The sequence below is a fragment of the Microcaecilia unicolor genome, chromosome 10 (assembly GCF_901765095.1).
Source record: "Microcaecilia unicolor chromosome 10, aMicUni1.1, whole genome shotgun sequence".
In the NCBI taxonomy this organism is placed as follows: Eukaryota; Metazoa; Chordata; class Amphibia; order Gymnophiona; family Siphonopidae; genus Microcaecilia; species Microcaecilia unicolor.
The window spans coordinates 91,765,351-91,793,303 of NC_044040.1; the positions used below are offsets into that span (position 1 = coordinate 91,765,351).

At 46.2% G+C, this 27,953-nt stretch overlaps 1 protein-coding gene across 1 annotated transcript in view; it reads right to left on the reverse strand.

The window, feature by feature from the left end:
* Window positions 1-5,537: 5,537 nt before the first annotated feature.
* Window positions 5,538-27,953, reverse strand: part of SSBP1 (single stranded DNA binding protein 1) — a 145,004-nt gene continuing 122,588 nt past the window's right edge. Inside the window, exons 4-5 of the mRNA XM_030215619.1 lie at window positions 6,224-6,364; window positions 5,538-5,629 (exon numbers count right to left, since the gene is read on the reverse strand). Coding sequence (XP_030071479.1) covers window positions 5,538-5,629; window positions 6,224-6,364 — 233 coding nt within the window. The remainder of the gene's footprint in view (window positions 5,630-6,223; window positions 6,365-27,953) is intronic.

Sequence of the window (27,953 nt, forward strand, 5' to 3'; positions counted from 1 at the left end):
TAGATACTCCCCACTTCTGTTGCTCTGCCTCCCCAATCCCACCTCTCATCTATCATTTCTCTGTCCTATCTATAAATTTTAGTTCCTTTCTACCTGTATCAAAATTAGTCTGTAAACTGTTCTGATTGCCTACTTGAAGGGCGGTATATCAAGAAACTGAACAAAAGCGAAGATACATACCTGTAGCAGGTATTCTCCGAGGACAGCAGGCTGATTGTTTTCACATGTGGGTCAATGTCCGCGTCAGCCCGGGAACTGGCATTTTGCAAATAAAATATTTAAAAAGTCTTGCCAGAGTCTTCTGGCGTGCGTGCAGCGTGCAAGCGCGGACCGATTTCCCACCCGTCGTGTGAACGCATTCCTCAGTTAAATCAAAAGCATAAAAAGAAACAATAACAACTCGAAAGGGGAGGTGGGCGGGTTTGTAAGAACACTCAGCCTGCTATTCTCAGAGAATACATGCTACAGGTATGTATCTTCGCTTTATCCGAGGCCAAGCAGGCTGCTTGTTCTCAAATGTGGGGTATCAGCAACCAGGCTCACTCAAAACAATGAACATTGGTCAACTGGGTCTAGAAGGGTGGAGTTGGATTCTAAACCCCGAACAGATTCTACAGCACCGACTGCCCAAACCGACTGTCACGTCCCATATCCTGCTGAAGGCAGTAGTGAGATGTGAATGTGTGAACTGATGACCACGTTGCAGCCTTGCAAATCTCTTCAATGGAGGCTGACTTTAAGTGAGCCACTGACGCAGCCATGGCTCTAACATTATGAACCGTGATATAGTCCTCTAAAGACAGCCCAGCTTGGGCATAAGTGAACGAAATGCAATCTGCTAGCCAACTAGAGACTGTGCGTTTTCTGATGGCGACTCCCCTCCTGTTAGGATCAAAAGAAACAAACTGGACGGACTGTCTAAAACTTTGTCCACTCCACATAAAAGGCCCAATACTCTCTTGCAGTCCAAGGTGTGCAAACTGCTTTCGCCAGGGTGGGTATGAGGACGGGGAAAGAAAGTTGGCAAGACAACTGACTGGTTCAGATGGAACTCCGACACCACCTTTGGCAGGAACTTAGGGTGCTCGCGGAGGACTACTCTGTTGTGATGGAACTTGATATAAGGTGCATGCACTACCAAGGCCTGAAGCTCACTGACTCTACGAGCTAAAATAACAGCCACCAAGAAAACGACATTCCAGGTCAAGTACTTCAGATGGCAGGAATTCAGTGGCTCTAAAGGAGCTTTCATCAGATGGGTCAGAACAACATTGAGATCCCATGACACTTGTGGAGATTTGACAGGGGGCTTTGACAAAAGCAAACCTCTCATGAAGTGAACTAAAGCTGTCCAGAGATAGGCTTACCCTCTACACGCCGATGATAAGCACTAATCACAGTAAGGTGAACTCTTACAGAGTTGGTCTTCAGAACAGACTCTGACAAGTGTAGAAGGTATTCAAGCAGGGTCTGTTTAAGTCAAGAAAGAGGATCTAGGGACTTGCTGTCACACCAGACGACAAACCTCCTCCATTTAAAAGAATAACTCTTTTTCGTGGAATCTTTCCTGGAAGCAAGCAAGATTCGGGAGACACCCTCTGAGAGACCCAAGGAGGTGAATTCTAAGCTCTCAACATCCAGGCCGTGAGAGCCAGAGACTGGAGGTTCGGATGTAGAGGTGACCCCTCATTCTGAGTGATGGAAAACAATCCAATCTCCATGGTTCTTCGAAGGACAACTCCAGAAGAGGAGGAAACCAAATCTGACGTGGCCAGAAGGGTGCAATCTGGATCATGGTTCCGCCATCTTGCTTTAGTTTCAGCAAAGTCTTCCCAACTAGAGGTATGGAAGGATACGCATACAGAAGGCCTGCCCCCCAATGCAGGAGAAAGGCATCTAATGCTAGTCTGTCGTGGGCCTGAAGCCTGGAATAGAACTGAGGGACCTTGTGATTGATCTGAGTGCCAAAAAGATCTACCGAGGGGGTGCCCCATGCTCGGAAGATCTTGCGGACTACGCTCATGCTCAGTGACCACTCGTGAGGTTGCATTATCCTGCTCAACGTGTCGGCCAGACTGTTGTTTACACCTACCAGATAAGTGGCTTGGAGAAACATGCCGTGACAGCGAGCCCAAAGCCACATCTGGACAGCTTCCTGACACAGAGGGCGAAATTCAGTGCCCCCCTGCTTGTTGGTGTAAAACATGGCAACCTGATTGTCTGAATTAAGATGACTTGGTCGGACAGCCAATCTCTGAAAGCCTTTAGAGCGCTCCAGAACGCTCTTAATTCCAGGAGGTTGATCTGCAGACCTCTTTCCTGAAAGGATCAGGCTCCCTGAGTGTGCAGCCCATCTACATGAGCTCCCCACCCCAAGAGAGATGCATCCTTCGTCAGCACTTTCGTGGCTGAGGAACTTGGAATGGTCATCCCATGGTCCAATTGGATCGAATTGTCCACCAGTAAAGAGAATTCCGAAATCCGGTAGACAGTTGGATTACACCCTCTAGATCCCACGCAGATTGAAACCACTGGGAAGCTAGGGTCCATTGAGCTGATCTCATATGTAGACTTGCCATGGGCGTGACATGAACTGTGGAGGCCATCATGTGCCCCAGAAGTCTCAACATCTGCCGAGCCGTGACCTGCTGAGATGCTCGAACCATGGACACCAGGGACAGAAGGTTGTGCACCCTTGCCTCGGGACGATAAGCTCGAGCTGTCTGAGTGTTCAACAGAGCTCCAATGAATTCCAATGTTTCAACTGGGGTGAGATTGGACTTGGGATAATTTATGATGAAACCCAGTAGCTCTAGCACCCGAATAGTCATTCGCATGGACTCCAGAGCACCCTCCTTCGAGGTGCTCTTCACTAGCCAATCATCGAGATAAGGAAACACATGCACTCCCAGTCTGCGTAGCGACGCTGCAACTACAGCTGGGCATTTGGTAAACACTCTGGGCGCACACGCCAGGCCAAAAGGCAGTACACGGTACTGAAAGTGCTGTGTTCCCAGCCGAAATCAAAAATACTTCCTGTGAGCTGGAAGTATCGAGATGTGTGTGTAAGCATCATTTAATTCCAGAGAGCATAGCCAATCACTTTCCTTAATCATGGGAAGAAGGGTGCCCAGGGAAACCATCCTGAACTTTTCTCGGACAAGAAATTTGTTCAGGGCCCTTAGGTGTAGGATGGGACACATCCCCCTTGTTTTCTTTTTCACAAGGAAGTACCTGGAATAAAATCCCAGCCCTTCTTCCCCTGGTGGAATGGGTTCGACCGCTTGGGCCTTCAGAAGGGCAGAGAGTTCCTCTGCAAGTACCTGTTTGTGCTGGGAACTGTAAGAATGAGCTCCCGGTGGACAATTTGGAGGTTTGGATTCCAGACTGAGGGTGTATCCTGACCGGACAATTTGAAGAACCCACCGGTCGGAGGTTACAAGAGGCCACCTTTGGTGAAAAAATATCAACCTCCCCCCGACCGGCAAGTCGTTCGGTACAGACACTTTTACTGAGGCTATGCTGAACTGGAGCCAGTCAAAAGCCCGTCCCTTGCTTTTGCTGGGGAGCCACAGAGGCCTTAGGCGCACGTTGACGAGAACAAGCGCGCTGGGACTGAGCCTGGACAGGTTGCCGAGAAGCAGGAGTGTACCTACGCCTAGCATAGAAATAGGGAGCACTCCTCTTCCCTTCAAAAAACCTCCTAGATGAGGAGGTAGTAGCAGAAGACGCCCAGCGGGAGAGAGAATCCATAGCATCATTGAGCCTCTTGAGCTGGTCAACTAGATCCTCTACTTTTTCACCAAAAAGGTTAACCCCCAGAAAGGAACATCCGCCATCCGCTGCTGGACCGAATGATCCAGGACACACAGCCATGAGAGTCTGTGCATCACTATACCTTGGGCAGCGATCCGGGATGCTACATCAAAAGTGTCGGATGTACCCCTGGCCAGGAATTTGACACGCCTTCTGCTGCCTGACCACCTGGCGAAAAGGCTCGGCTTGCTCCGGAGGGAGTGCATCAACCAAGGTAGACAATTGCCTCACCGAGTTCTGCAAGTGGAAGCTTGTTAAGAGCTGGTATGTTTGAAATTTTGGCAGTGAGCATAGCGGCCTGATACGCATTCCTCCCAAAACAGTCCAAGGTTCTAGATTCTCTGCCTGGGGGCACCGAAGCATTGTCCCTAGTACTCTTGGCTCTTTTGAAAGCGGAGTCCACTACCATGGAATTGTGAGGTAGATAAGACTTCATCAATTCAAGCTCCCCGTGGATCCGATATTGGAATTCAGTCCTTTTCAGGATCACGGGATTAGACAGAGAGAGGGAACTACTAGTTTCGCATAAGGACGTCCTTCATTACATTATGCAAAGGAGCCGTTGCAGCCTCTCTAGGCGGAGAAGGATAATCCAGGACCTCGAGCATCTCAGCCCTGGACTCATTCTCAACCTCCATAGGGAAGGGAATAGCCGCAGCTATTTCCCGGACAAAGGAGGTAAAGGATAGACTCTCCGGTGGAGAAAGTCTCCTTTCTGGTGGATGGGAAGGTTCAGAAGGAATCCCATAGGACTCATCAGAAGAAAAGTACCTGGGATCCTCCTCTTCCACGAACGCTCATCTTCAGTATTGGACAAGACATCCCTCAGAGCAGTCCGAAACTGAGCCTGCCTCGACGCCAAGGAACGACGTCCTCAATGGCGGTGCCAAGACGTTGACGCCCGCCTGGACTTCAGTGAAGCTTCCTTCACCGACGTCGAAGGGGAGTCGACCTGGGTGGCAGGTGGCACCGAGGTCGGAGACCTCACCACAGATGAAGGGCCAGATACCGCTGCAGCAGACGGTACGGAAGGCGCAAGCACCCCCGACACTGAAGCAGACTGGCGCAGTAACCCTTCCAGAAGATCTGGAAGCAGGACCCTGATGCGCTCGTCGAGAGCCGCCATTAGACAAGGCTGCAGAGTCGGTAAAGGAGCCGGTGGCAGAATCTGTCGCGGCTCGGGAGCAGGTACCGGGCTGCTAGACCAACACATCGGCACCTCCTGAATAGAGGGAGAGTGATCCTCTCAGCGCCGACACTTCTCGGGTGTCGAATCCCTCGACGCCCCGGAGCTCCCGGCACCATGTGTCGAAGAAGAACGATGACGGAGGAACGCGTTCATGTGACACGCGTGAAATCAGTCCGCACTGCACGCGCGCCACAAGACTGGCAAGACTTTTAAAATATTTTGTTTGCAAAATGCCAGCTCCCGGGCTGACGCGGACGTCGACCCACATGTGAGAACAAGCAGCCTGCTTGTCCTTGGAGAATTAAATTTCTTCATACAACTTATGAAAAAGTTGCTATAAACACCTTAACTCTGCATACACGACCCCATAACATGAAATAGCAATAAAGAGGAATAGAAATAAAACTTTACAGTGTCTACAATTCACAAAGCCTATTTTGCAAACTATAAAGGTGTCATATGCTAGGAAACTATTCCGCCCCCCCCCCCCCCCCCCCCCGCCAAAAAAAAAAAAAAAACATCCATACTACACTTACCCCTTCTTTACATATTGATAAGCCACATCTCTCAAGCCAGGCCGAAAAACAGACACTCTGTGCCATGTTGTCTTCTGGCTGATGTCTCCTGGGTCATATGATAAAGAGGAATATCAGTGTATTTTCTGGCCTCAAAAAGAGGTCCATTTTTAAGATTTCATGCTCCCCACCTGTAGCATCTCTGTATTTTCCTGCATCTCAACCAAGTATCTCTATTCACTCAGCTTGTGCATGATAGACCAAGCCATAGGATAGTATCCTCAACTGCCATATGCAGATCTTGTGATGCAGAACTGAATGCTAGCAGCCAGTCATTAACAATATGGTGTTTATGTTAATAATTTCTACTTTCATTATCAAAAAGGATCCAACAGTTGAAGCTCGCTGCAAAGAGCCTACCCTGACTGTTACCTGCTCGACACTAAATCATTCATTGAAGTTACATGGGCAGACCTTGGGATCGTTGGTGGTGATATTGGGCTTTATTCCTTTCACCAGAAGGTCTTCGCAAAACAATTTTGTTAAAATAATATGGACTACAGTGGATATCATGATAGAGAAATTTAAACAACAATTATATAGTAGCAGACTTTCATTAGCATATTCTCTAAATGCAGTTGCCTCCAGTGTTGAGGTCCTAACATACACTGTACTATAAATATGCCTGCAGGCTCATGCTCACCTGTCTGAAAAGCTTCACTCTCACCCGATCGCCACATCTCATTGGTTGCTAAGGAGAAGATTGTAACTGGATTTCTTCCATCTGCCTGCCTCATAACAGGGTCTTGACCCACTCGGCCAAGTAACTGCACTCGATTCAGAGCTAGGAGTTATGAAAGAAAGATGTAAGATTCAACGCACAAGGAAACAAGAGAATAACTGTAGAACATAGTAGATGACAGCAGAAAAAAGACCTGCACGGTCCATCTAGTCTGCCCAACAAGGTAGAAAGCTCAAAGCTGCCAATCTGAGTGGGGAAGGAGGTTGAGTCTCCAGACCCTTACCAAAGCTGTCAAATTACCCAGCTAATAATAAACTCTCTTATTAACTTCTGCTAATTCCACCAATACCATCCAATGTCTTTACAGCCAATCAGGTGCGTCCCCTGCGCCCTGGGCATGGGTACTAAAAAGCACACGTGCATCCCGGGACTCGTAACAATTAATATGAGTGTTTTCTCTTCAAAAATTAAGGTTGTAGAGTATATTATAAATTAGTTTAAGTCTGGTTCCACCACCCCTGCCAGACAGTGAAGATACTTACCTGTAAGCAGGTATTCTCCGAGGACAGCAGATTTCACATTCTCACAACTGGGTAGATGATCCGCGTCGCCCAGTCCAGCAATATAGCCAGCAAAAAAGTTTGCAAGAGCCTTCTGGGGCGCCCCAATGCGCATGTACAGAGTGCTTTCCCACTCGAGCGTGACCGCGCCTCTTCAGCTAAATACAACAGCATAAATAGGAAATAAAAAATATGAACAAGACAACTCCAAGGGGAGGTGGACGGGATTGTGAGAATGTAAACCTGCCGTCCTCTGAGAATAGCTACAGATAAGTATCTTTGCTTTCTCCGAGGACAAGCAGGCTTATAATTCTCTGAAGTGAGGAATCACTAGCATCCAGGCTCACCCAACATAAGTACATAAGTATTGCCATACTGGGCAAGACCAAAGGTCCATCAAGCCCAACATCCTGTTTCCAACACTGGCCAATCCAGGTCACAAATACCTGGCACGATCCCAAAAAAAGTACAAAACATTTTATACTGCTTATCCCAGAAATAGTGGATTTTCCCCAAGTCCATTTAATAATGGTCTATGGACTTTCCCTGTAGGAAGCCGTCCAAACCTTTTTTAAACTCCACTAAGCTAACTGCATTTATCACATTCTCAGGCAACGAATTCCAGAGTTTAATTACACGTTGAATGAAGAAAACCTTTCTCCAATTCGTTTTAAATTATTACATTGTAGCTTCATTGCATGCCCCTAGTCCTAGTATTTTTGGAAAGCGTAAACAGACGCTTAAAATCTACCCGTTCAACTCCACTCATTATTTTATAGACCTCTATCATATCTCCCCTCAGCCACCTTTTCTCCAAGCTGAAGAGCCCTAACCACTTTAGCCTTTCCTCATAGGGAAGTCGTCCCATCCCCGTTATCATTTTCGTCGCCCTTCTCTGCACCTTTTCTAATTCCACTATATCTTTTTTGAGATGCGGCGACCAGAACTGAACACAATATTTGAGGTGTGGTCGCACCATGGAGCGATACAAAGGCATTATAACATCCTCATTTTTGTTTTCCATTCCTTTCCTAATACCTAACATTCTATTTGCTTTCTTAGCCGCAGCAGCACACTGAGCAGAAAGTTTTAACGTATCATCGACGACACCTAGATCCCTTTCTTGGTCTGTGACTCCTAACGTGGAGCTTGCATGACATAGCTATAATTCAGGTTCCTCTTTCCCACATGCATCACTTTGCTCTTGCTCACATTAAACGTCATCTGCCATTTAGACGCCCAGTCTCCCAGTCTCGTAAGGTCCTCTTGTAATTTTTCACAATCCTTCCGCAATTTAACAACTTTGAATAACTTTGTGTCATCAACAAATTTAATTACCTCACTAGTTACTCCCATCACTGGGTCATTTATAAATATGTTAAAAAGCAGCGGTTCCAGCACAGACCCCTGGGGAACACAACAAACATTGGTCAATAGGGCCTCACAACAGTGAAGGCAAACAGATTAACCTGAAACTATATGCAACCTGAATGAGAGTGCAGCCTGGAACAAAATAAAATGGGTCTAGGAGGGTGAAGTTGGATTCTGGATCCCAACCAGATTCTGCAACATTGTCTGCCCGAACTGACTGTTGCGTCAGGTACTCTGCTCAAGGCAGCAGTGTCATATGAATGTGTGGACTGACGATCACATCACAGCCTTGCAAATTTTTTCAATAGAGGCTGACCTCAAATGGGCTACCGACGCGGCCTTGGCTCTGACATTGTGAGCCGTGAAATGACTATCCAAGGCCAGCCCAGACTATCAGTGAAGGAAATGCAACCTGCCATCCAAATAGAAATGGTGTATTTCCCGAAGGTGGCCCCCAGCCTATTGGGATCAAAAGAAAAAAAAGGCTTGGTGGATTGTCTGTGGGGCCTGGTCCGCTCCAAGTAATAGGCCAGTGTTCTTTCGCAATCCAAGGTGTGCAAGGTGGTTTCGCCAGGATGGCCATGAGATTGGGAAAAGAATATTGGCAGGACAATCGACTGGTTCAGATGGAACTCTGACACAACCTTTGACATAGGGTGCGTTTGGAGGACTACTCTGTTGTGATGAAACTTAGTATAACGTGCATCCACCACTAAGGCCTGAAGCTCACAGACCCTATGAGCTGAAGTGGAGTAGTGGTTAGGATGGTGGACTTTGGTCCTGGGGAACTAAGGAACTGAGTTCAATTCCCGGCACAGGCAGCTCCTTGTGACTCTGGGCAAGTCACTTAACCCTCCATTGCCCCATGTAAGCCGCATTGAGCCTGCCATGAGTGGGAAAGCGCGGGGTACAAATGTAACAAAAAAAAAAAAGTAACAGCCACCAAGAAAATGACCTACCAGGTCAAGTACTTCAGATGGCAGGAATTCAGTGGCTCGAAAGGAGTTTTCATCAACTGGGTGAGAACAACACAGGACCCATGACACAGGGGGCTTTGACAAAAGCAAACCTCTCATAAAGCGAACAACTAAAGGCTCTCAAGAGATAGGCCTACCTTCTACATGTTGATGATATGCATTAATTGCACTAAAGTGAACCCTTACGGAGTTCATCTTGAGTCCAGACTCTGATAAGTGTAAAAGGTATTCAAGCAGGGTCTGTGTAGGACAAGAAATAGGATTAATGGCCTTGCGGTCACACCAGACAGCAAACCTCTTCCATTTAAAAGAATAACACCTCATAGTTGAATCTTTCCTGGAAACCAGCAAGACTCAGGAGACACCCTTCGAAAGACCCAAGGAAGCGAATTCTAGGCTCTCAACATCCAGGCCGTGAGAGCCAGAGACTGGAGGTTGGAATGTGAAAGCAACCCCTCGTTCTGTCTGATGAGGGTCGGAAAACACTCCAATCTCAACGGTTCTTCGGATGACACTTCCAAAAGGAGAGAGACCTATATCTGCAATGGCTAGTATGGAGCAACCAGAATCATGGTTGAGCGGTCTTGGAAAACACTCCAATCTCCACAGTTCTTTGGAGGACAACTCCAGAAGAAGAGGGAACCAAATCTGACGCGCCCAGAAAGGAGCGACCAGTATCATGGTTCCGCAGTCCTGCTTGAGTTTCAACAAAGTCTTTCCCACTAGAGGTATGGGAGAATACGCATACACAAGGCCTGTCCCCCAGTGAAGGAGAAAGGCATCTGTGGTGGGCCTGAAGTCTGGAATAGAACTGAGGGACCTTGTGATTGAGATAAGTGGCAAAATGATCCACCGAGGTGCTTCATGCTCAGAAGATCTTGTAGGCTATGCCCATGTTCAGAGACCACTCATGAGGTTGCATGATCCTGCTCAGGGTGTCGGCCAGGCTGTTGTTTATGACTGCCAGATGTGCCCTGTGTCACGGTGGTGACTGTTTCCTTGTCTGTGCTCACCTCGCCCTCTGGTGGCCAGAACCGGTGGCTGCTATGAACTGTCACACGTTCCAGACTTCAGCTCAGTCCGGTCCAGATCTTCCAGGCTTGCTTTTCTGGTTTGTGCCTGAACAGCACCCGTAGCTGCCTTGTGATTCCTGCACATGAACTTCAGCTGCTGATGGGCTTTATTAGCCACCTGGAAACTTCTGTGTTTGCCTTTGCATCGTCTAAAGTCCCTGGTATGTGGGTGTGCTCTGTGCACGTTGCTTAGTCCAGTTCTAGTCTGAGTTTCTTGCCTGGTTCTAGTTTGTTTGTGTGTAGTTAGCTTTGGTTTTATTGCTTAGTTCCCAGTCTTGCTTCTGGTCTGCATTTCCTTGTCTTGTGTCTGTGTTCCCTTTTAGTGGCTGCTTGGCAGCTTTCAGTCCTGACTCTCACCTGTCTGTGTTTCTGACTTAGTGGCTGCCTGGCAGCTTTTAATCCTGACTCTGTTGTGTGTTTCCTGTTGGTATCCAGTTCCTGCCCTGTCCTGTAAGTCCTGCCGGCCACCTGCACCCAGGGGCTCAACTCCTGGAGAACGGCGGTCAAGCACAGGTGAAGTCTAGCTGTTCCTGCTCTGCCTGTCCCAGCTTGTTTGCCTCTGCTGCAACTCTAGTCTGGGGTTCCAGTCCTGTTCTGCCTTGCCTCTGGTTTGGGGGTGGTTTTGCCTGCCACTGCCGCTCCACGGCAGTGGTCCAAGGGCTCACAAACCTTGTGCTTCCGTGAGAAGCCTGACACCCTGGAGATAACATGCCGTGATGGCGAGCCCAGAGCCACATTTGGACAGCTTCCTGACACAGAGGGTGAGATCAGGTGCCACCCTGCTTGTTGGTTTAACACATTGCAACCTGATTGTCTGTTTGAATTAGAATAACTTGAATGGACAGCCGAACTCTGAAAGCCTTCAGAGCGTTCCAGATCACTCGGAGCTCCAGGAGATTGATCTGAAGATTCGTTTCTTGGAAGAACCAAGCTCCCTGGGTGTGAAGCCGTCTACGTGAGCTCTCCAACCCCAGGAGAGATGCATCCGTCGTCAGGACTTTTTGTGGATGAGGAATTTGGAATGGTAGTCCCAAGGTCAGATTGGGCCAAACTATCCACCATTGAAAGAGAGTGCACAAGCTCCGGGGACACTTGGATGACATCCTCCAGGCTTCCTGTGGCTTGATACTACTGAGAAGCAGGGTCCAGTGAGCAGATCTCATATGAAGACATGCCATGGGTATAACACATACTGTGGAGGCCATGCGGCCCAACAACCTCAACATCTGCCGAGCTGTGACCTGCTGTGATGTCCAAACCTTTGATGGAAAAGAGAGAAGGTTGACCGTCTGCATCTCTGGGAGGAAGGCTCGGACATTCTCAATATCGAGCAGGGCTCATATAAACTCCAATTTTTGAACTGAATGGAGATGGGACTTGGGGTAATTTATTACGAACCCTAGTAGTTCCACTACCTGAATAGTCATTCGCATTGACTCCCAAGCACCATCCTCCGAGGTGCTATTCACCAACCAATCATCGAGATATGGGAACACATGCATTCCCGGCTTGCGTAGTGACGCTGTGACTACATAAGTATTGCCACACTGGAACAGACCAAAGGTCCATCAAGCCCAGCATTCTGTTTCCAACAGTGACTAATCCAGGTCACAAATACCTGGTAAGATCCCAAAAAAGCTCAATACATTTTATGCTGCTTATCCCAGAAATAAGCAGTGGATTTTCCCCAAGTCAATTTAATAATGGTCTATGGACTTTTTCTTTAGGATGCCGTCCAGACCATTTTTAAACTCCGCTAAGCTAACTGCCTTTACCACATTCTCTGGCAATGAATTCCAGAGTTTAATTACATGTTGAGTGAAGAAAAATTTTCTCGAATTCATATTACATTTACTACTTTGTAGCTTCATCACATGCCCCCTAGTCCTAGTATTTTTGGAAAGTGTAAACAAACGATTCACCTCCACCCGCTCCACTCCACTCATTATTTTATAGACCTCTATCGTATTTCCCCTCTTCTCCAAGCTGAAAAGCCCTAGATGCTTCAGCCTTTCCTCATAGGGAAGTTGTCCCATCCCCTTATTCATTTTCATCACTCATCTCTGTACCTTTTCTAATTCCACTATATCTATCTACCGCTAGACACTTGTGAAAACCCTGGGAGCTGATGTGAGGCTAAAGGGCAATAGGCGGTACTGAAAGTGATGTGTTCTCAGCCGAAACCAAAGATACTTCCTGTGAGCTGGAAATATCAGGGTATGACTGTATGCATCCTTTAAGTCTACAGAGCATAGCCAATCATTTTTCTGAATCATAGAAAGAAGGGTGCCTAGAGAAACCATCCTGAACTTTTCTCGGCCTAGGAACTTGTTCAGGGCCCTTAGGTCTAGGATGGGAAGCATCACCCCTGACTTTTTCTGTACAAGGAAGTACCTGGAATAGAATCCCTGCCCTTCTTCCCCTGGTGGAACAGGTTCAACCGCTTGGGCTTTTAGAAGGGCGGAAAGTTCCTCTGCAAGTACCTGCTTGTGCTGAGAGCTGAATGAATGTGCTCTCGGTGGGCAATTTGGTGGTTTGGATAACAGATTGAGGGTGTATCCTAACTGGACTATTTGAAGAACCCACTGGTTGGATGTTACAAAAGGCCACCTTTGGTGAAAAAATTTTAAGCTCCCTCCAACCGGCAAGTCGTCCGGCATGGACATTTTGACTGAGGCTATGCTCTGCTGAAGCCAGTCAAAAGCTTGTCCCTTGCTTTTGCTGGGGAGCAGTAGGGGTCTTGGGTGCACGCTATTGATGAGAACAAGCGCGCTGGGGCTTAGCCTGATCAGGCACTGGTGAGACACAGGGGCATACCTACGCCTGGAGTATGAATAAGAAGCACTCTGGGACCTACCAAAATACCTCCTGGATGAGGTGGCGGCTGCAGAAGACGTCCAGCGGGAGAGAGAAGGCATAGCCTTAGTGTGCTTTTTGATCTGGTCAGTGACCTTTTCGACCTTCTCTCCAAAAAGATTACCCTCCCGGCAAGGGGAAAAAAGCCATTCTCTGCTGGACTGAATGGTCCAGGTCAGAAACACACAGCCAGGAGAGTCTGTTAATTGCTATACCCTGGGCAGAGATTCTGGATACCACAAATACTGGATGCTGCTGCGGCTAGGAAAGCAAATAGAATGTTGGGTATTATTAGGAAAGGTATGGAGAACAGATGTGAGGATGTTATAATGCCATTGTATCGCTCCATGGTGCGACTACACCTTGAGTATTGTGTTCAATTCTGGTCGCCGCATCTCAAGAAAGAAATAGTGGAACTGGAAAAGGTGCAGTGAAGGGTGACAAAAATGATAGCGGGGATGGAACAGGTGGATGTGAAGCGTCTGTTCACGCTTTCCAAAAATACTAGGACTAGGGGGCATGCGATGAAACTACAGTGTAGTAAATTTAAAACAAATAGGAGAAAATGTTTCTTCACCCAACGCGTAATTAAACTCTGGAATTCGTTGCCGGAGAACGAAGTGAAGGCGGTTAGCTTGGCAGAGTTTAAAAAGGGGTTGGACGGTTTCCTAAAGGACAAGTCCACAGACCGCTACTAAATGGACTTGGGAAAAATCCACAATTTCGGGAATAACTTGTATAAAATGTTTGTAAGTTTGGGTAGCATGCCAGGTGCCCTTGACCTGGATTGGCCGCTGTCAGGGACAGGATGCTGGGCTCGATGGACCTTTGGTCTTTTCCCAGTATGGCATTACATATGTACTTATGTACATTAAAAGTGTTGTAAGTGCCCCTGGTCAAGAACTTGCGACACGCCTTCTGCTGCTTGACCAACTGGTGAAAAGGCTTGGCCTGCTCCGGTGGGAGCCCATCGACCAAGTCTGACAGCTGCCTCACCGAGTTCTGCAAGTAGACGCTCATGAAAAGCTGGTATGACTGGATACAGGCGATAAGCATAGCAGCCTGATACATCTTTCTCCCAAGAGTCCATGGTTCTAGTTTCTCCGCCTGCGGGAGCCAAGGCATAGTCCCTAGTATTCCTGGCTTTTTGAGAGCGGCATCCACCACCATGGAGTTGTGGGGTAACTGAGACCTCACCAGCCCAGGTTCCCCGTAGATCCAATATTGGGTATCAATTTTCTTGGGGACCACAGACAGAGGGGATGCCCAGTTCCGTACAAGGACTGCCTTGAGTACCTCGTGAAGAGGAGCAGTCACTGCCTCCTTAGGTGGAGAGGTGTAGTCCAGGACCTCGAGCATCTTGGCCCTGGGCTCATCCTCCACTTCTACAGGGGATGGAATAGCCTCCGCCATTTCCCGTACATACAAAAGAGATAAAGGAGAAACTCTCAAGTGGAGACAATCTCCTCTCAGATGGAGGAGAAGGCTCAGAAAGGATCCCATAGGACTCATCGGAGGAAAAGTATCTGGGATCCTCTTCCGATTCCCATGAGCATTCTTCTTCAGTTTTGAGACAGCACTTCCTTCAGGGGTGTCCGAGACTGAGCATGCCTTGACGTGAAGGACCCATGTCCTCAGGAAGGGTATCGAGGAGTCGGCTCTCGCATCGACTCCGGCAAAGCTTCTTCCACCAACATCGAAAAAGAACTGGACTGGGTGGCAATTGATAACGGAGCTGCAAGCGGAGCTGGTGCAGGGGGCTGGACCACGGACTGAAGGGCCAGACGAGGCCGCAGCAGAAGGCATGGCAGGCACCCCTGATGCCGATGCATATCACTGCAACAAGCCCTCCAAGAGCTCAGGGAGTGGGGCCCAAATAGACTCATCGAGAGCTGTCATCGGTGTGGGGTAAGGTTGTTGAATCGGCTGGGGTGTGGGAGCAGGATCTCGGCTGCTCGGAGACAGACGAATCTGCACCTCTTGGACAGAGAAGTAGCGATCCACCTGGCACCGATGCTTCTCGGGTGCTTCTTGTCCCAGAGCTCCTGGCACCATTGAGGGAGATCAGTATCAGTGCTTCTTGGCCTTCTCCCAATGTAAGTCACCCAAGCTCCTCAGTGCCGAGGACGTCGAATCCTCATGTCTCCTTGGGGTCAACTCCAATGATGGACGGTCCAGGGGGAGAAAGGAGATCCGGCTGAGCAGGCCTGAAAGCAGCCCACATTGAAAAAAAGAAAGGAAACAAACGCGTGCCAAAAAAAGGAAAGAAATAAAAGGAAATCCTTTGTTTGGTTGCTTTTTTTTTTTTTTTAAACAAATGAGAAATAAAAGGGGAAATAAGCGAGAAAACAGCACTGAGGCACAAAAATAGGCTCTTTCCCAGGCATGTGAGGAGTGACAACAAAAACACCGCCATCCCTCACGCAGAGGAAAAAAGAACTGAAGATTCGCGGTCGCTCTCGGGCAGAAAGGCACTCTGCACATGCGCACTGAGGTGCCCCTCGCACCCCAGAAGGCTCTCGCAAACTTTTTTGCTGGCTATATTGCCGACCTGGATCATCTACCCAGTTGTGAGAATTGGAAGCCTGCTTGACCTCGGAGAATGCTGCCATTTTCCAAAATGGTAGTAATAGAAAAGGACAACAAAGGATGTGGAACAGGTGTGTACTGTTGGTCACAGAGAAAGGGTGCCAGGTAAGGGACTAAATGGACAAGGAAGCCTCCACAATTAAAATGGAGGTAAAGTTTGAAATTAACTTCTATTTTAGCACTCTCTTTTACTTTATGTTAAATAGCACAGTTTTACTTTACTCAGTTTTGTTTATAATTAGGTTATTACATCAAGTAAAGTAAATCATTGCAGAAATAAAAACATAATTTATTTATTTAATTTATTACATTTGTATCCCACATTTTCCCGCATAGCAGTAGGCTCAATGTGGCTTAGAGGTTCCGGAGAGGACAGTACCAACTCCGGGAATATATACAGAGTGGAAAATAGAGTAACAGTAGGAGCAAGGAAGCTGATAAGGTTCAGGAAAAAAAGAATAGAACTCTGGGACGAATATATAGTAGCATATAGAGAGAATTAATCCCAATGAGGCTGATAAGTCTCCGGGGATGGGACTACAGCTTCTAGTGAGCAATACAGAGTAGGATATGGGTAGAAGTACACTTAATTAAACTGGAGTGGTAAAATTCGTACAGTCTGAAGTAATAGGATTATGTGGAAGGAGTATTGTTTCATTTCTTAGTTCGATAGATGCGATGCATTGTTCATGAATTAATTCAGGTCTGCTGGGTAGGCTTTCCGGAAGAGGTGAGTCTTGAGGTCTTTTCGGAATTTTAGATGGATGTTCACACTTCTAATGCTTCTAGGTAATGCGTTCCAGAGCTGGGTGCAAATGTAGGAAAAGCTGGATGCATATGTTGATTTGTATTTTAGTCCTTTACAGTTTGGGTAATGCAGGTTTAGAAACATTCTTGATGATTCAATTATGTTTCTAGTTGATAAGTCGATAAGTTCAGTCATGTAGGTTGGGCCAGACCATGGATTATTTTGTGGACCAGAGTGCAAATTTTGAAGACTATTCGTTCCTTGATTGGTAGCCAGTGCAGTATTTCGTGTAGGGGTTTAGCACTTTCGAATCTTGTCTTTCCAAAAATGAGTCTAGCTGCCGTGTTCGGCGCGGTCTGGAATTTCCTTAAGATCTGTTCTTTGCATCCCGCATATACGGCGTTACAGTCAACATGTGATAGTACCATTGTTGAATTATGTTACGGAAAGTTTCCCTTGGGAAGAATTGTTTGATCCGTTTGAGTTTCCACGTTGCATGGAACTTTTTCTTTGTGGTGGCAGAGGCTCTCCAGGGTTACGCTGGTGTCAATAGTAATTCCAAGGATCTTCAGTTTGTCCAATATTGGGAGAGTATGTTCCGGGGTTTTTATGGATGAAGGGAGGTTTGTTTTGTGGTGAGAAGAAAGAATAAGGCTGTTAAAAATTTAACACTAATTTTTTTCAAGGTCTTATGGTACAGTCATATAAGAAAAATGTTCTTGCATGCAGTTCAAATCTACATATAAAAAAATTTAAAAAAAAACTCGATCATATAATTCTAATCAATCATTTGAACTAGTATTTCTCATTGTATTTTCCAAATGGTGCATACTAGGCCTCAACACATTTTGTTCAATCTAGAAGCCAGTCTAAAAAATTATGAGTTGGCAGCTGAGACCTTTCTCATTTTCTTCCCCGTCATCCCAACATTGTCCCCAGTGAAGTTTGAGTTTGTGTGTAAGGGGGGAGGGGGAGGAATCCTCTCCAAGATCAGCAGCATCTCTTTTAGAAACTGATATTTCCAGGTACTGCATCTTCTGTACACAGAAGAACTGCTGAGTCCATGTTTGAAAGATTTCACTAATGTCTTGAGGACAAGTGTTGACTCAGAAGGAATCAACCTAGGTAGGTCAGAATGAAAAAGAAAAACTCTGCAGGAAAAAGGCAGCTGCCTTCAAAAAGTGCCAGTATTGTAATCTGTAAATTCATAAGAGGAAATCCTAGCTGCACTCCAAAAAATATATTTCTTGCCCAAAACGGGGCTAAATGTGGCTGAAGTTGGAAGAAATTAAAAAAAAAAAAAAAACCTCAGATGGAACTAGAAGAGGTGTAGCTGAAACAATTAAATTAAACCAACTGAATCTATGAATTAAGACTTCAGCTGAAAATAGAGAACATAATCTTCCCTGCTGCAGAGAGATGAAACTCAGGCATGTCAGAGAGGACACAGTTGAGAAGAGAGGTCAAGCTAGATGACTAAAAGGAGGCTGAGAGGATAAGCTCAGCTTAATCTTAAAAGAAAGTTTCAACTGAGACGACAAAAGGTTAAGGCCCAGTGAGGTTAAGAAATGATGATCAGATGGGCCCATGTAGTCAAAGACACAAAAGACAAGGAGGTTAGGTGCAGCTGTGTTGCAAATCTGCAAAAGTTAACCCAGCTAGAGAACCCACATGCACTGGACTTCTGGAAAAGCCAGATATGTTGGTCAGGTTTGGAGCCAAACAATTCCACAGCTGTATGTCAGCTCTCTCGCTCAGCCGCTCAATCCAGCTACACTGCCTAGCTGCTCCATCTAGCTGTATTACCCTAGTGCTTCACCAGCTGCATTACACAGGTGAGCGATGAGGCTATGCTCAACTAAATCTGTGAAACTGATTTCAAAGCAGCCTGCAAGCATAAACTCTGCCTAGCATATATCAATAAAGTTGATTGAGCGTACGAAGTTAAAGTTGATTAAACATGTGGCTGAATCCATGGTGTTAAGAAACTCTGAAATCAAGCAGCTAAGCTTGGATGAATTCAATTCAATTCTAGTATACAGCTAATATCCCCTTTCCAGGGTTCAGTGCGGTTCACATTCTAGGAGGTATGAGAAACATTAAAGACCATCGGTGTAATGCTTGAGACTAAAAACATTAAAGGAAAGGATAATGGATGATACTAGGAAGTAGAAGTCATGATGGATTCTTATGAAGCTGTCTTTGGGAAGAGAAAAGTTTTTAGCCTCTTCTTGAAGTTGAAGTAGCTGTTTTCTGTTCTGATAGGATAGGTAGAGTGTTCCATATTTTGATTCCAAGTACGGGGAATAGAGAGCTGAAAATCTTCTGATTTCGAATTGTCTTTTGAAATGGTGATGCTAGCATTACTTGTTGTTTCAGTCTGTTAGACTGCACCGGATATAGCGAAGCAGTCTTAGTCAGCAGTTCAGAAGTGAAGTCCTTTAAGATTTGAAAAACTAAACAAGCAGCTTTGAACCTGAGTCTTTCTGCTATGGGAAGCCTGTGCAGTTTGTTTAGATGAGTTGAAACACTAGTATATTAGTCTTGCAGCTGTATTCTGTATGATTTCCATTTTTTCTGATATTGACACAATACCAAGAAATAGAGCATTACAGTAATCCAAGTGAGGTAGGACTAACATTTGTACTAGTAGTGCGAATGCTTTTTGGTCAAATAATGGTCTGACTAGATGTAGTTGTCTCATTTTGAATAGTGTTTTCTTCAATAGCTGATTAATATGGGAAGAGAAGGAGAGTGAAAACTCCAGCAAGACCCCTAATACTCTGGTTTCAGATTCGACTATAAAGATATTGATGATGGGACCTCAACTCCCTGATTTTGGAACCACAAGACCTTGTTTTTTTGTGCATTCAGTTGCAGTTTATTGGTCAGGGCCCAGGAGCTAACAGCAGTCATACCATTCGCTACAGACTGAGTTGGATCTTTGCTGCTGTTACTGGTAAGAGAAGCAGGATGTTGTTCGCATATGGTAATAGTAGTTCATTAAGTCCCAGATGTATTAAGGCGAGGGATGACAAAGAGGTTGAACAGGATCAGTGAGAGGGGAGATCCTTGCGGTACCCTGCAGTTAGTAGACTAGTAGTTGAAAAGTTGGTTGTTTTGCTTGACAGAATGGCTTCGATTTGAAAGGAATTCACAGAACCATTTGAACACAGTCCCTGTTATTCTTAGCTGATCCATTGGAATAGCAATGTGTGATCAACTGCATCGAACGCCTCCGAATTATCAAATTGGAGAAGAATTACTTGGTCACCTTTGCATATGTGTTTGACATATGTAGTTAGAACTAGCAGTAATATTTCCATACTATGTGACGATCCAAAGCCAAATTGTGACCAGGGTAAAATAGAAAATTTTTCCAGATAGAAAGAGAGACTTGTTTACTAATGTATGTTTTTAATGCTTTAGTAAAAAGGGGCATTGCTTGCCACTGGATGGTACTTTGCAGGTCATGTTACGTCTAGCCCAGATCCCTTCAGCAGTGGAATGAGAACAATTTTGCCCATAACAGCTCATTGAGATCATCGAGTAACCAGTTTACTGCTTCTCTAGGGATGGATTTGAGTAGGTGTTTTGGGCATGCTGATCCAGGGAGAAGTTGGCTCGGGAGCATTTCAACAATATGGATCTTACATCCTCAGCTGTTAGTGGTTGAAAAGATTCCCAGTTTTGAGTCCTTGGGTTGTAGGATCTCCAGCGATTAAGGCTGGACTATGGGTTGGGCTATTTTCCTCTGCTGGAGTAGCCTTAGATAGTTTGGACCTAATTTGGAGGATCTTATTGGCGAATGACCAGCAAGGTCTTGGGCGGTGGGACATGTTTTCTGTGAATGTTCATCCTTATTAGTGGAAGTTAGTGTTTTTATTTATTTATTTATTGCATTTGTATCCCACGTTTTCCCACCTGGTTTACTCTTTTGGAAAGCACAGTCCAAAGCATGTATTGTGTTGTACTATGGAGCAATCTCTCTCCTCTTCAACCTGTTCAAAATTCTGCTGCACGACTTATATTCCGCCATTGTCACTATGCTCATATTAGCCCTCTCCTCAAGTCACTTCACTGGCTTCCTATCCGTTTCCACATACAGTTCAAACTCCTCTTATTGACCTATAAGTGCATTCACTCTACAGCTCCTCAGTACCTCTCCACTCTCATCTCTCTCTACATTCCTCCCAGGGAACTCCGTTCACTGGGTAAATCTCTCTTATCTGCACCCTTCTCCTCCACTGCTAACTCCAGACTCCGTTCCTTTTATCTTGCTGCACCATATGCCTGGAATAGACTTCCTGAGCCGGTACGTCAAGCTCCATCATACATCATGGATACTGGACATAAGAAGAGAATCTACATTTGGTTTTACAGCCAAATGTAGATTCTCTTCTTATGTCCAGGATGTCCAAGAAGGATGATGGGTTACATGGTAGTGAAATACAAGATAGTGGTATAGCAGAAGACATTATAAGACATTAGAAATACAAGATAGTGGTATGACAGAAGACATTATAATACATTAGACGGTATAAGACGTTTCTGGGTATGTTTGGAGATTTTTACATGTGTTGATTTTTGTGGTATATCTTGTCAAAGAGATGAGTCTTCAGTAGTTTACAGAAGTTGATCAGTTCATAGGTCGCTTTCAGATTGCGTGGTAACGCATTCCAGAGTTGCGTGCTCATACAGGAGAAGGTAGATGCGTGCATTAATTTGTACTTTAGACCTTTGCAGTTGGGAAAATGAAGATTAAGGAATGTGCGAGAAGATTTTTTTGCATTCCTGGGTGGCAGGTCTATTAGGTCTGACATGTAGGCTAGGGCAGCACCATGGATGATTTTATGAACTAGGGTACATATTTTGAACGTGATTCATTGTTTAAGTGGGAGCCAGTGTAGTTTTTCTCGTAGGAGTTTCGCACTTTCGTATTTTGGCTTTCCGAATATTAGTCTGGTTGCCGTGTTCTGGGCTGTTTGGAGTTTTTTGAGTATTTGTTCTTTGCATCCGGCGTAGATTGAGTTGCAATAGTCCAGATGACTGAGTACAATGATTGTACCAGATTGCGGAAGACAATCCTTGCAAAAAATGGTGTTACTCTTTTTAATTTCCACATTGAGTGAAACATCTTTTTGGTTATGTTTTTCGCATGATTCTCAAGTGTTAGGTGCCGATCGATGGCGACTCCAAGAAGTTTTAAGGTGTCCGAAATTGGTAGATTTAGTTTTGGTGTGTTGATGGTGGTAAATTTGTTCATGTTGTGTTGCGAGGTAAGTACTAGGCATTGGGTTTTTTCTGCATTAAGTTTCAACTGAAATGCATCTGCTCAAGAATGCATGATATGTAGACTGATTTCGCTGGAAATTTCACTTAGATCTTGTTTGAATGGGATGAAGATCGTTACATCGTCAGCGTATATGTATGGGTTGAGGTTTTGGTTCGATAGTACTTTGGCCAAGGGTATCATCATTAGGTTGAATATGGTCGGTGAGAGGGTGGATCCCTGTGGAACTCCGCATTCAGGTGTCCATGTGGCTGATGTAGTCGAATTTGATGTCACTTGATATGAGCGTGTAGTTAGGAACCCTTTGAACCAATTGAGAACGTTGCCTCCGATACCGAAGTATTCGAGGATGTGTAATAAAATTCCATCATCAACCATGTCAAAGGCGCTTGACATGTCGAATTGTAGAAGTAGTATATTCTTGCCGGTTGGTATCATTTGTTTGAATTTGGTCATGAGCGTAACTAGTATGGTTTCGGTACTGTGATTAGAGCGAAATCCTGATTGAGAGTCGTGTAGTACTGAGAACTTGTAAAGATACTCTGTGAGTTGTTTGGTCACCATTCCTTCTGTTATTTTGGTAATTAATGGAATGGATGCTACTGGTCTATAGTTAAGTTAATTCATTGGCATTTTTCTTTGCATCTTTGGGTATGGGAGTGAGTAGAATGTTTCCTTTCTCCCTTGGGAAGAGTCCATTTTGTAGCATAAAGTTCACGAGATTCATTAGATCTGTTACAAATTGTTGAGGGGCCGATTTCATAAGGTTATTTGGGCATATATCTAGTTTGCAGTGAGATTTGGCAAATCTTTTAAGCGTTTGTGAGATGAGATCTTCTGATAGTATTTCGAATTCAGTCCAAATCCTGTCTGCTGGGTATAATCCGGGGTCTGGGTCTAGGCTGTCTAGGAGTGTAGTGTATTCGATGGGGCTAACAGGTATTTTGAGTCGCAGTTGTATGATTTTTCTCCTTGAAGTACTTCGCAAGGTTGTCAGCTCCTGGTGTGTCTTTGCTGTTGTTTGTGACTGGAGTGGTGTCTATCAATTTATTCACGAGTTGGAAAAGTTTGTGTGTGTCTTTGCAATTTGGTCCAATTTCAGTTTTGTAGTATAGTCTTTTGGTTTGTCTTATGGTATGTTTATATTTCCTTGGGAGTTGTTTCCAAGCATTAAGTGTTGGGATCATCTTTCTTTTTGTTCCACGCACGTTCTAATGTTCTAACTTGTGTTTTGAGTTTTTTCAGTTCTTCATTGAACCATGGAATAGAGTTCTTTCTGTGCGAAATTCTGGTTTGGATTGGGGCAATGTTGTCTAGTATTGATTTACATCTATTATCCCATTCTGAGAGGAATTGGATTGTGTCTGCCTTTATTGTCCATCCGTCGTGGTATATCTGTTGCCAGAACTTTATCGGATCTATTTTTCCTCTCGTGGTGTAAGCTTTTCGTGTTTGTTTGTTAGGTGAGTCTTTCATTCTCCATAGGAGGGTAATATGTGCTTTATAATGGTCTGACCACGGTATAGGTGTCCATTTAGTATCTGTTAATATAACGTTTACATTGCGATCAAATTTGTGTGTAATGATGTCTAATGTGTGTCCTTTAGTGTGAGTTGGTTGCGAGTTTGGTCCTTGGAGATCCCATAGTTGTAGGAACTCTTTGCATTCTTGGGTACTTGTTGTAGTGAGATCTTCAAGGTGTAGGTTGATGTCTCCTATTATGATGAGGTTTGAGGAAGAGATACAGGTGTTTGAGATAAAGTCCATGAAGTGTGTTTGGGTGTCTTGCCAGTTGCCTGGTGGTCTATAAAGTATAACCGCGTTAAGGTGTTTCTGCAGTTTTGGGTGATTGATTCTTATTGAGGCAATTTCGAGTTGTGGCAGTATGGATTCAGCTGTGTTTGTGACAGTGAATTCAGCTTTGTATATTATGGCTATTCCTCCTCCTCTTTTTCCGTTTCTGGTCCAATGGGTAATTTTGTATCCTGGTGGGCATAATTCTAAGATTATAGGGTCTTTAAGGTCGTGGATCCAGGTTTCAGTGATGAATAGGAAGTCAAGGTTATCTGCAGTAATCCAGTCTGTTATAGTCTCTGTTTTGTTTACTACTGATCTGGCGTTTACGTATCCCGTTTGGATTGAGTGGTAAGGTTCGGTTCGGGACGTAGATGTGTTAATTTTTATTAGTTGTCTGCTTTCCTGGTATCTAGTTTTGTTGTGTCCTTTCTTCCCTTTCTGTTGGTTGTTATTCTTTTGTTCTGGTGAGTTGTGCGTATATTGTATGTAGGGTGTGTATTTTGTGGGTAAATTGGTATTTATGTTAGGGATAGTCCATGCGTAGTATATTAGGGGGAGGAAGTAGATTATCATGAGCAATTTGTTGGTGTTCATGTTGGCTGCTGTGCCGAAATGCGTGATATGTATTTAAAAATATGTAGCAAATTACAGATCGTGCTTCCTTATGGTGGTATTAGATGTTTAACAAATCATTTATAAGGCAAGGCATTTAAAACATTTAGAAGGCCTTTAGAATGCGTTTAAAAATGGCAAAAGCATTTAAAACATTTATGTTAGCATTTAAACATTTACCTTTAGCAAATCATTTATAACGCAAGGCATTTAAGAGCATTTAGAAGCAAAACATTTAAAAGGCCGTTAATATGTGTTTAAGACATAGCGAATGCTACATACCTGTAGAAGGTATTCTCCGAGGACAGCAGGCTGATTGTTCTCACTGATGGGTTGACGTCCTCGGCAGCCCCCTCCATCGGAAAGTTTACTAGCAAAGGCCTTTGCTAGTCCTCGCGCGCCCATGCGCACCGCGCATGCGCGGCCGTCTTCCCGCCCGAAACCGGCTCGAGCCGGCCAGTCCAGTATGTAGCAAGACAATACACTTCAAGGGAAGACTCAACTCCAAAGGGGAGGCGGGCGGGTTTGTGAGAACAATCAGCCTGCTGTCCTCGGAGAATACCTTCTACAGGTATGTAGCATTCGCTTTCTCCGAGGACAAGCAGGCTGCTTGTTCTCACTGATGGGGTATCCCTAGCCCCCAGGCTCACTCAAAACAACAACCATGGTCAATTGGGCCTCGCAACGGCGAGGACATAACAGAAATTGACCTAAAAAATTTACCAACTAACTGAGAGTGCAGCCTGGAACAGAACAAACAGGGCCCTCAGGGGGTGGAGTTGGATCCTAAAGCCCAAACAGGTTCTGAAGAACTGACTGCCCGAACCGACTGTCGCGTCGGGTATCCTGCTGCAGGCAGTAATGAGATGTGAATGTGTGGACAGATGACCACGTCGCAGCTTTGCAAATTTCTTCAATGGAGGCTGACTTCAAGTGGGCTACCGACGCAGCCATGGCTCTAACATTATGAGCCGTGACATGACCCTCAAGAGCCAGCCCCGCCTGGGCGTAAGTGAAGGAAATGCAATCTGCTAGCCAATTGGATATGGTGCGTTTCCCTACAGCCACTCCCCTCCTATTGGGATCAAAAGAAACAAACAATTGGGCGGACTGTCTGTGGGGCTGTGTCCGCTCCAGGTAGAAGGCCAATGCTCTCTTGCAGTCCAATGTGTGCAGCTGACGTTCAGCAGGGCAGGAATGAGGACGGGGAAAGAATGTTGGCAAGACAATTGACTGGTTTAGATGGAACTCCGACACGACCTTTGGCAAGAACTTAGGGTGAGTGCGGAGGACTACTCTGTTATGATGAAATTTGGTGTAAGGGGCCTGGGCTACCAGGGCCTGAAGCTCACTGACTCTACGAGCTGAAGTAACTGCCACCAAGAAAATGACCTTCCAAGTCAAGTACTTCAGATGGCAGGAATTCAGTGGCTCAAAAGGAGGTTTCATCAGCTGGGTGAGAACGACATTGAGATCCCATGACACTGTAGGAGGCTTGACAGGGGGCTTTGACAACAGCAAGCCTCTCATGAAGCGAACAACTAAAGGCTGTCCTGAGATCGGCTTACCTTCCACATGGTAATGGTAAGCACTGATTGCACTAAGGTGAACCCTTACAGAGTTGGTCTTGAGACCAGACTCAGACAAGTGCAGAAGGTATTCAAGCAGGGTCTGTGTAGGACAAGAGCGAGGATCTAGGGCCTTGCTGTCACACCAGACGGCAAACCTCCTCCAATGGAAGAAGTAACTTCTCTTAGTGGAATCTTTCCTGGAAGCAAGCAAGATGCGGGAGACACCCTCTGACAGACCCAAAGAGGCAAAGTCTACACCCTCAACATCCAGGCCGTAAGAGCCAGCGACTGGAGGCTGGGATGCAGAAGTGCCCCTTCGTCCTGTGTGATGAGGGTCGGAAAACACTCCAATCTCCACGGTTCTTCGGAGGACAACTCCAGAAGAAGAGGGAACCAGATCTGACGCGGCCAAAAAGGAGCAATCAGAATCATGGTGCCTCGGTCTTGCTTGAGTTTCAACAAAGTCTTCCCCACCAGAGGTATGGGAGGATAAGCATACAGCAGACCCTCCCCCCAGTCCAGGAGGAAGGCATCCGATGCCAGTCTGCCGTGGGCCTGAAGCCTGGAACAGAACTGAGGGACTTTGTGGTTCACTCGAGATGCAAAGAGATCTACCAAGGGGGTGCCCCACACCTGGAAGATCTGTCGTACTACACGGGAATTGAGCGACCACTCGTGAGGTTGCATAATCCTGCTCAACCTGTCGGCCAGACTGTTGTTTACGCCTGCCAGATATGTGGCTTGGAGCCCCATGCCGTGACGGCGAGCCCAGAGCCACATGCTGACGGCTTCCTGACACAGGGGGCGAGATCCGGTGCCCCCCTGCTTGTTGACATAGTACATGGCAACCTGGTTGTCTGTCTGAATTTGGATAATTTGGTGGGACAGCCGATCTCTGAAAGCCTTCAGAGCGTTCCAGATCGCTCGTAACTCCAGAAGATTGATCTGCAGATCGCATTCCTGGAGGGACCAGCTTCCTTGGGTGTGAAGCCCATCGACATGAGCTCCCCATCCCAGGAGGGACGCATCCGTGGTCAGCACCTTTTGTGGCTGAGGAATTTGGAAGGGACGTCCCAGAGTCAAATTGGAGCAAATCGTCCACCAATATAGGGATTTGAGAAAACTCGTGGACAGGTGGATCACGTCCTCTAGACCCCCGGCGGCCTGATACCACTGGGAGGCTAGGGTCCATTGAGCAGATCTCATGTGAAGGCGGGCCATGGGAGTCACATGAACTGTGGAGGCCATGTGGCCCAGCAATCTCAACATCTGCCGAGCTGTGATCTGCTGGGACGCTCGCACCCGCGAGACGAGGGACAACAAGTTGTTGGCCCTCGTCTCTGGGAGATAGGCGCGAGCCGTCCGAGAATCCAGCAGAGCTCCTATGAATTCGAGCTTCTGCACTGGGAGAAGATGGGACTTTGGATAATTTATCACAAACCCCAGTAGCTCCAGGAGGCGAATAGTCATCTGCATGGACTGCAGGGCTCCTGCCTCGGATGTGTTCTTCACCAGCCAATCGTCGAGATATGGGAACACGTGCACCCCCAGTCTGCGAAGTGCCGCTGCTACTACAGCCAAGCACTTTGTGAACACCCTGGGCGCAGAGGCGAGCCCAAAGGGTAGCACACAGTACTGGAAGTGGCATGTGCCCAGCTGAAATCGCAGATACTGTCTGTGAGCTGGCAGTATCGGGATGTGAGTGTAGGCATCCTTCAAGTCCAGAGAGCATAGCCAATCGTTTTGCTGAATCATGGGAAGGAGGGTGCCCAGGGAAAGCATCCTGAACTTTTCTTTTACGAGATATTTGTTCAGGGCCCTTAGGTCTAGGATGGGACGCATCCCCCCTGTCTTCTTTTCCACAAGGAAGTACCTGGAATAGAATCCCAGCCCTTCCTGCCCGGATGGCACGGGCTCGACCGCATTGGCGCTGAGAAGGGCGGAGAGTTCCTCTGCAAGTACCTGCTTGTGCTGGAAGCTGTAAGACTGAGCTCCCGGTGGACAATTTGGAGGTTTTGAGGCCAAATTGAGGGTGTATCCTTGCCGGACTATTTCCAGAACCCACTGATCGGAGGTTACGAGAGGCCACCTTTGGTGAAAAGCTTTCAACCTCCCTCCGACTGGCAGGTCGCCCGGCACTGACACTTGGATGTCGGCTATGCTCTGCTGGAGCCAGTCAAAAGCTCGCCCCTTGCTTTTGCTGGGGAGCCGCGGGACCTTGCTGAGGCGCACGCTGCTGACGAG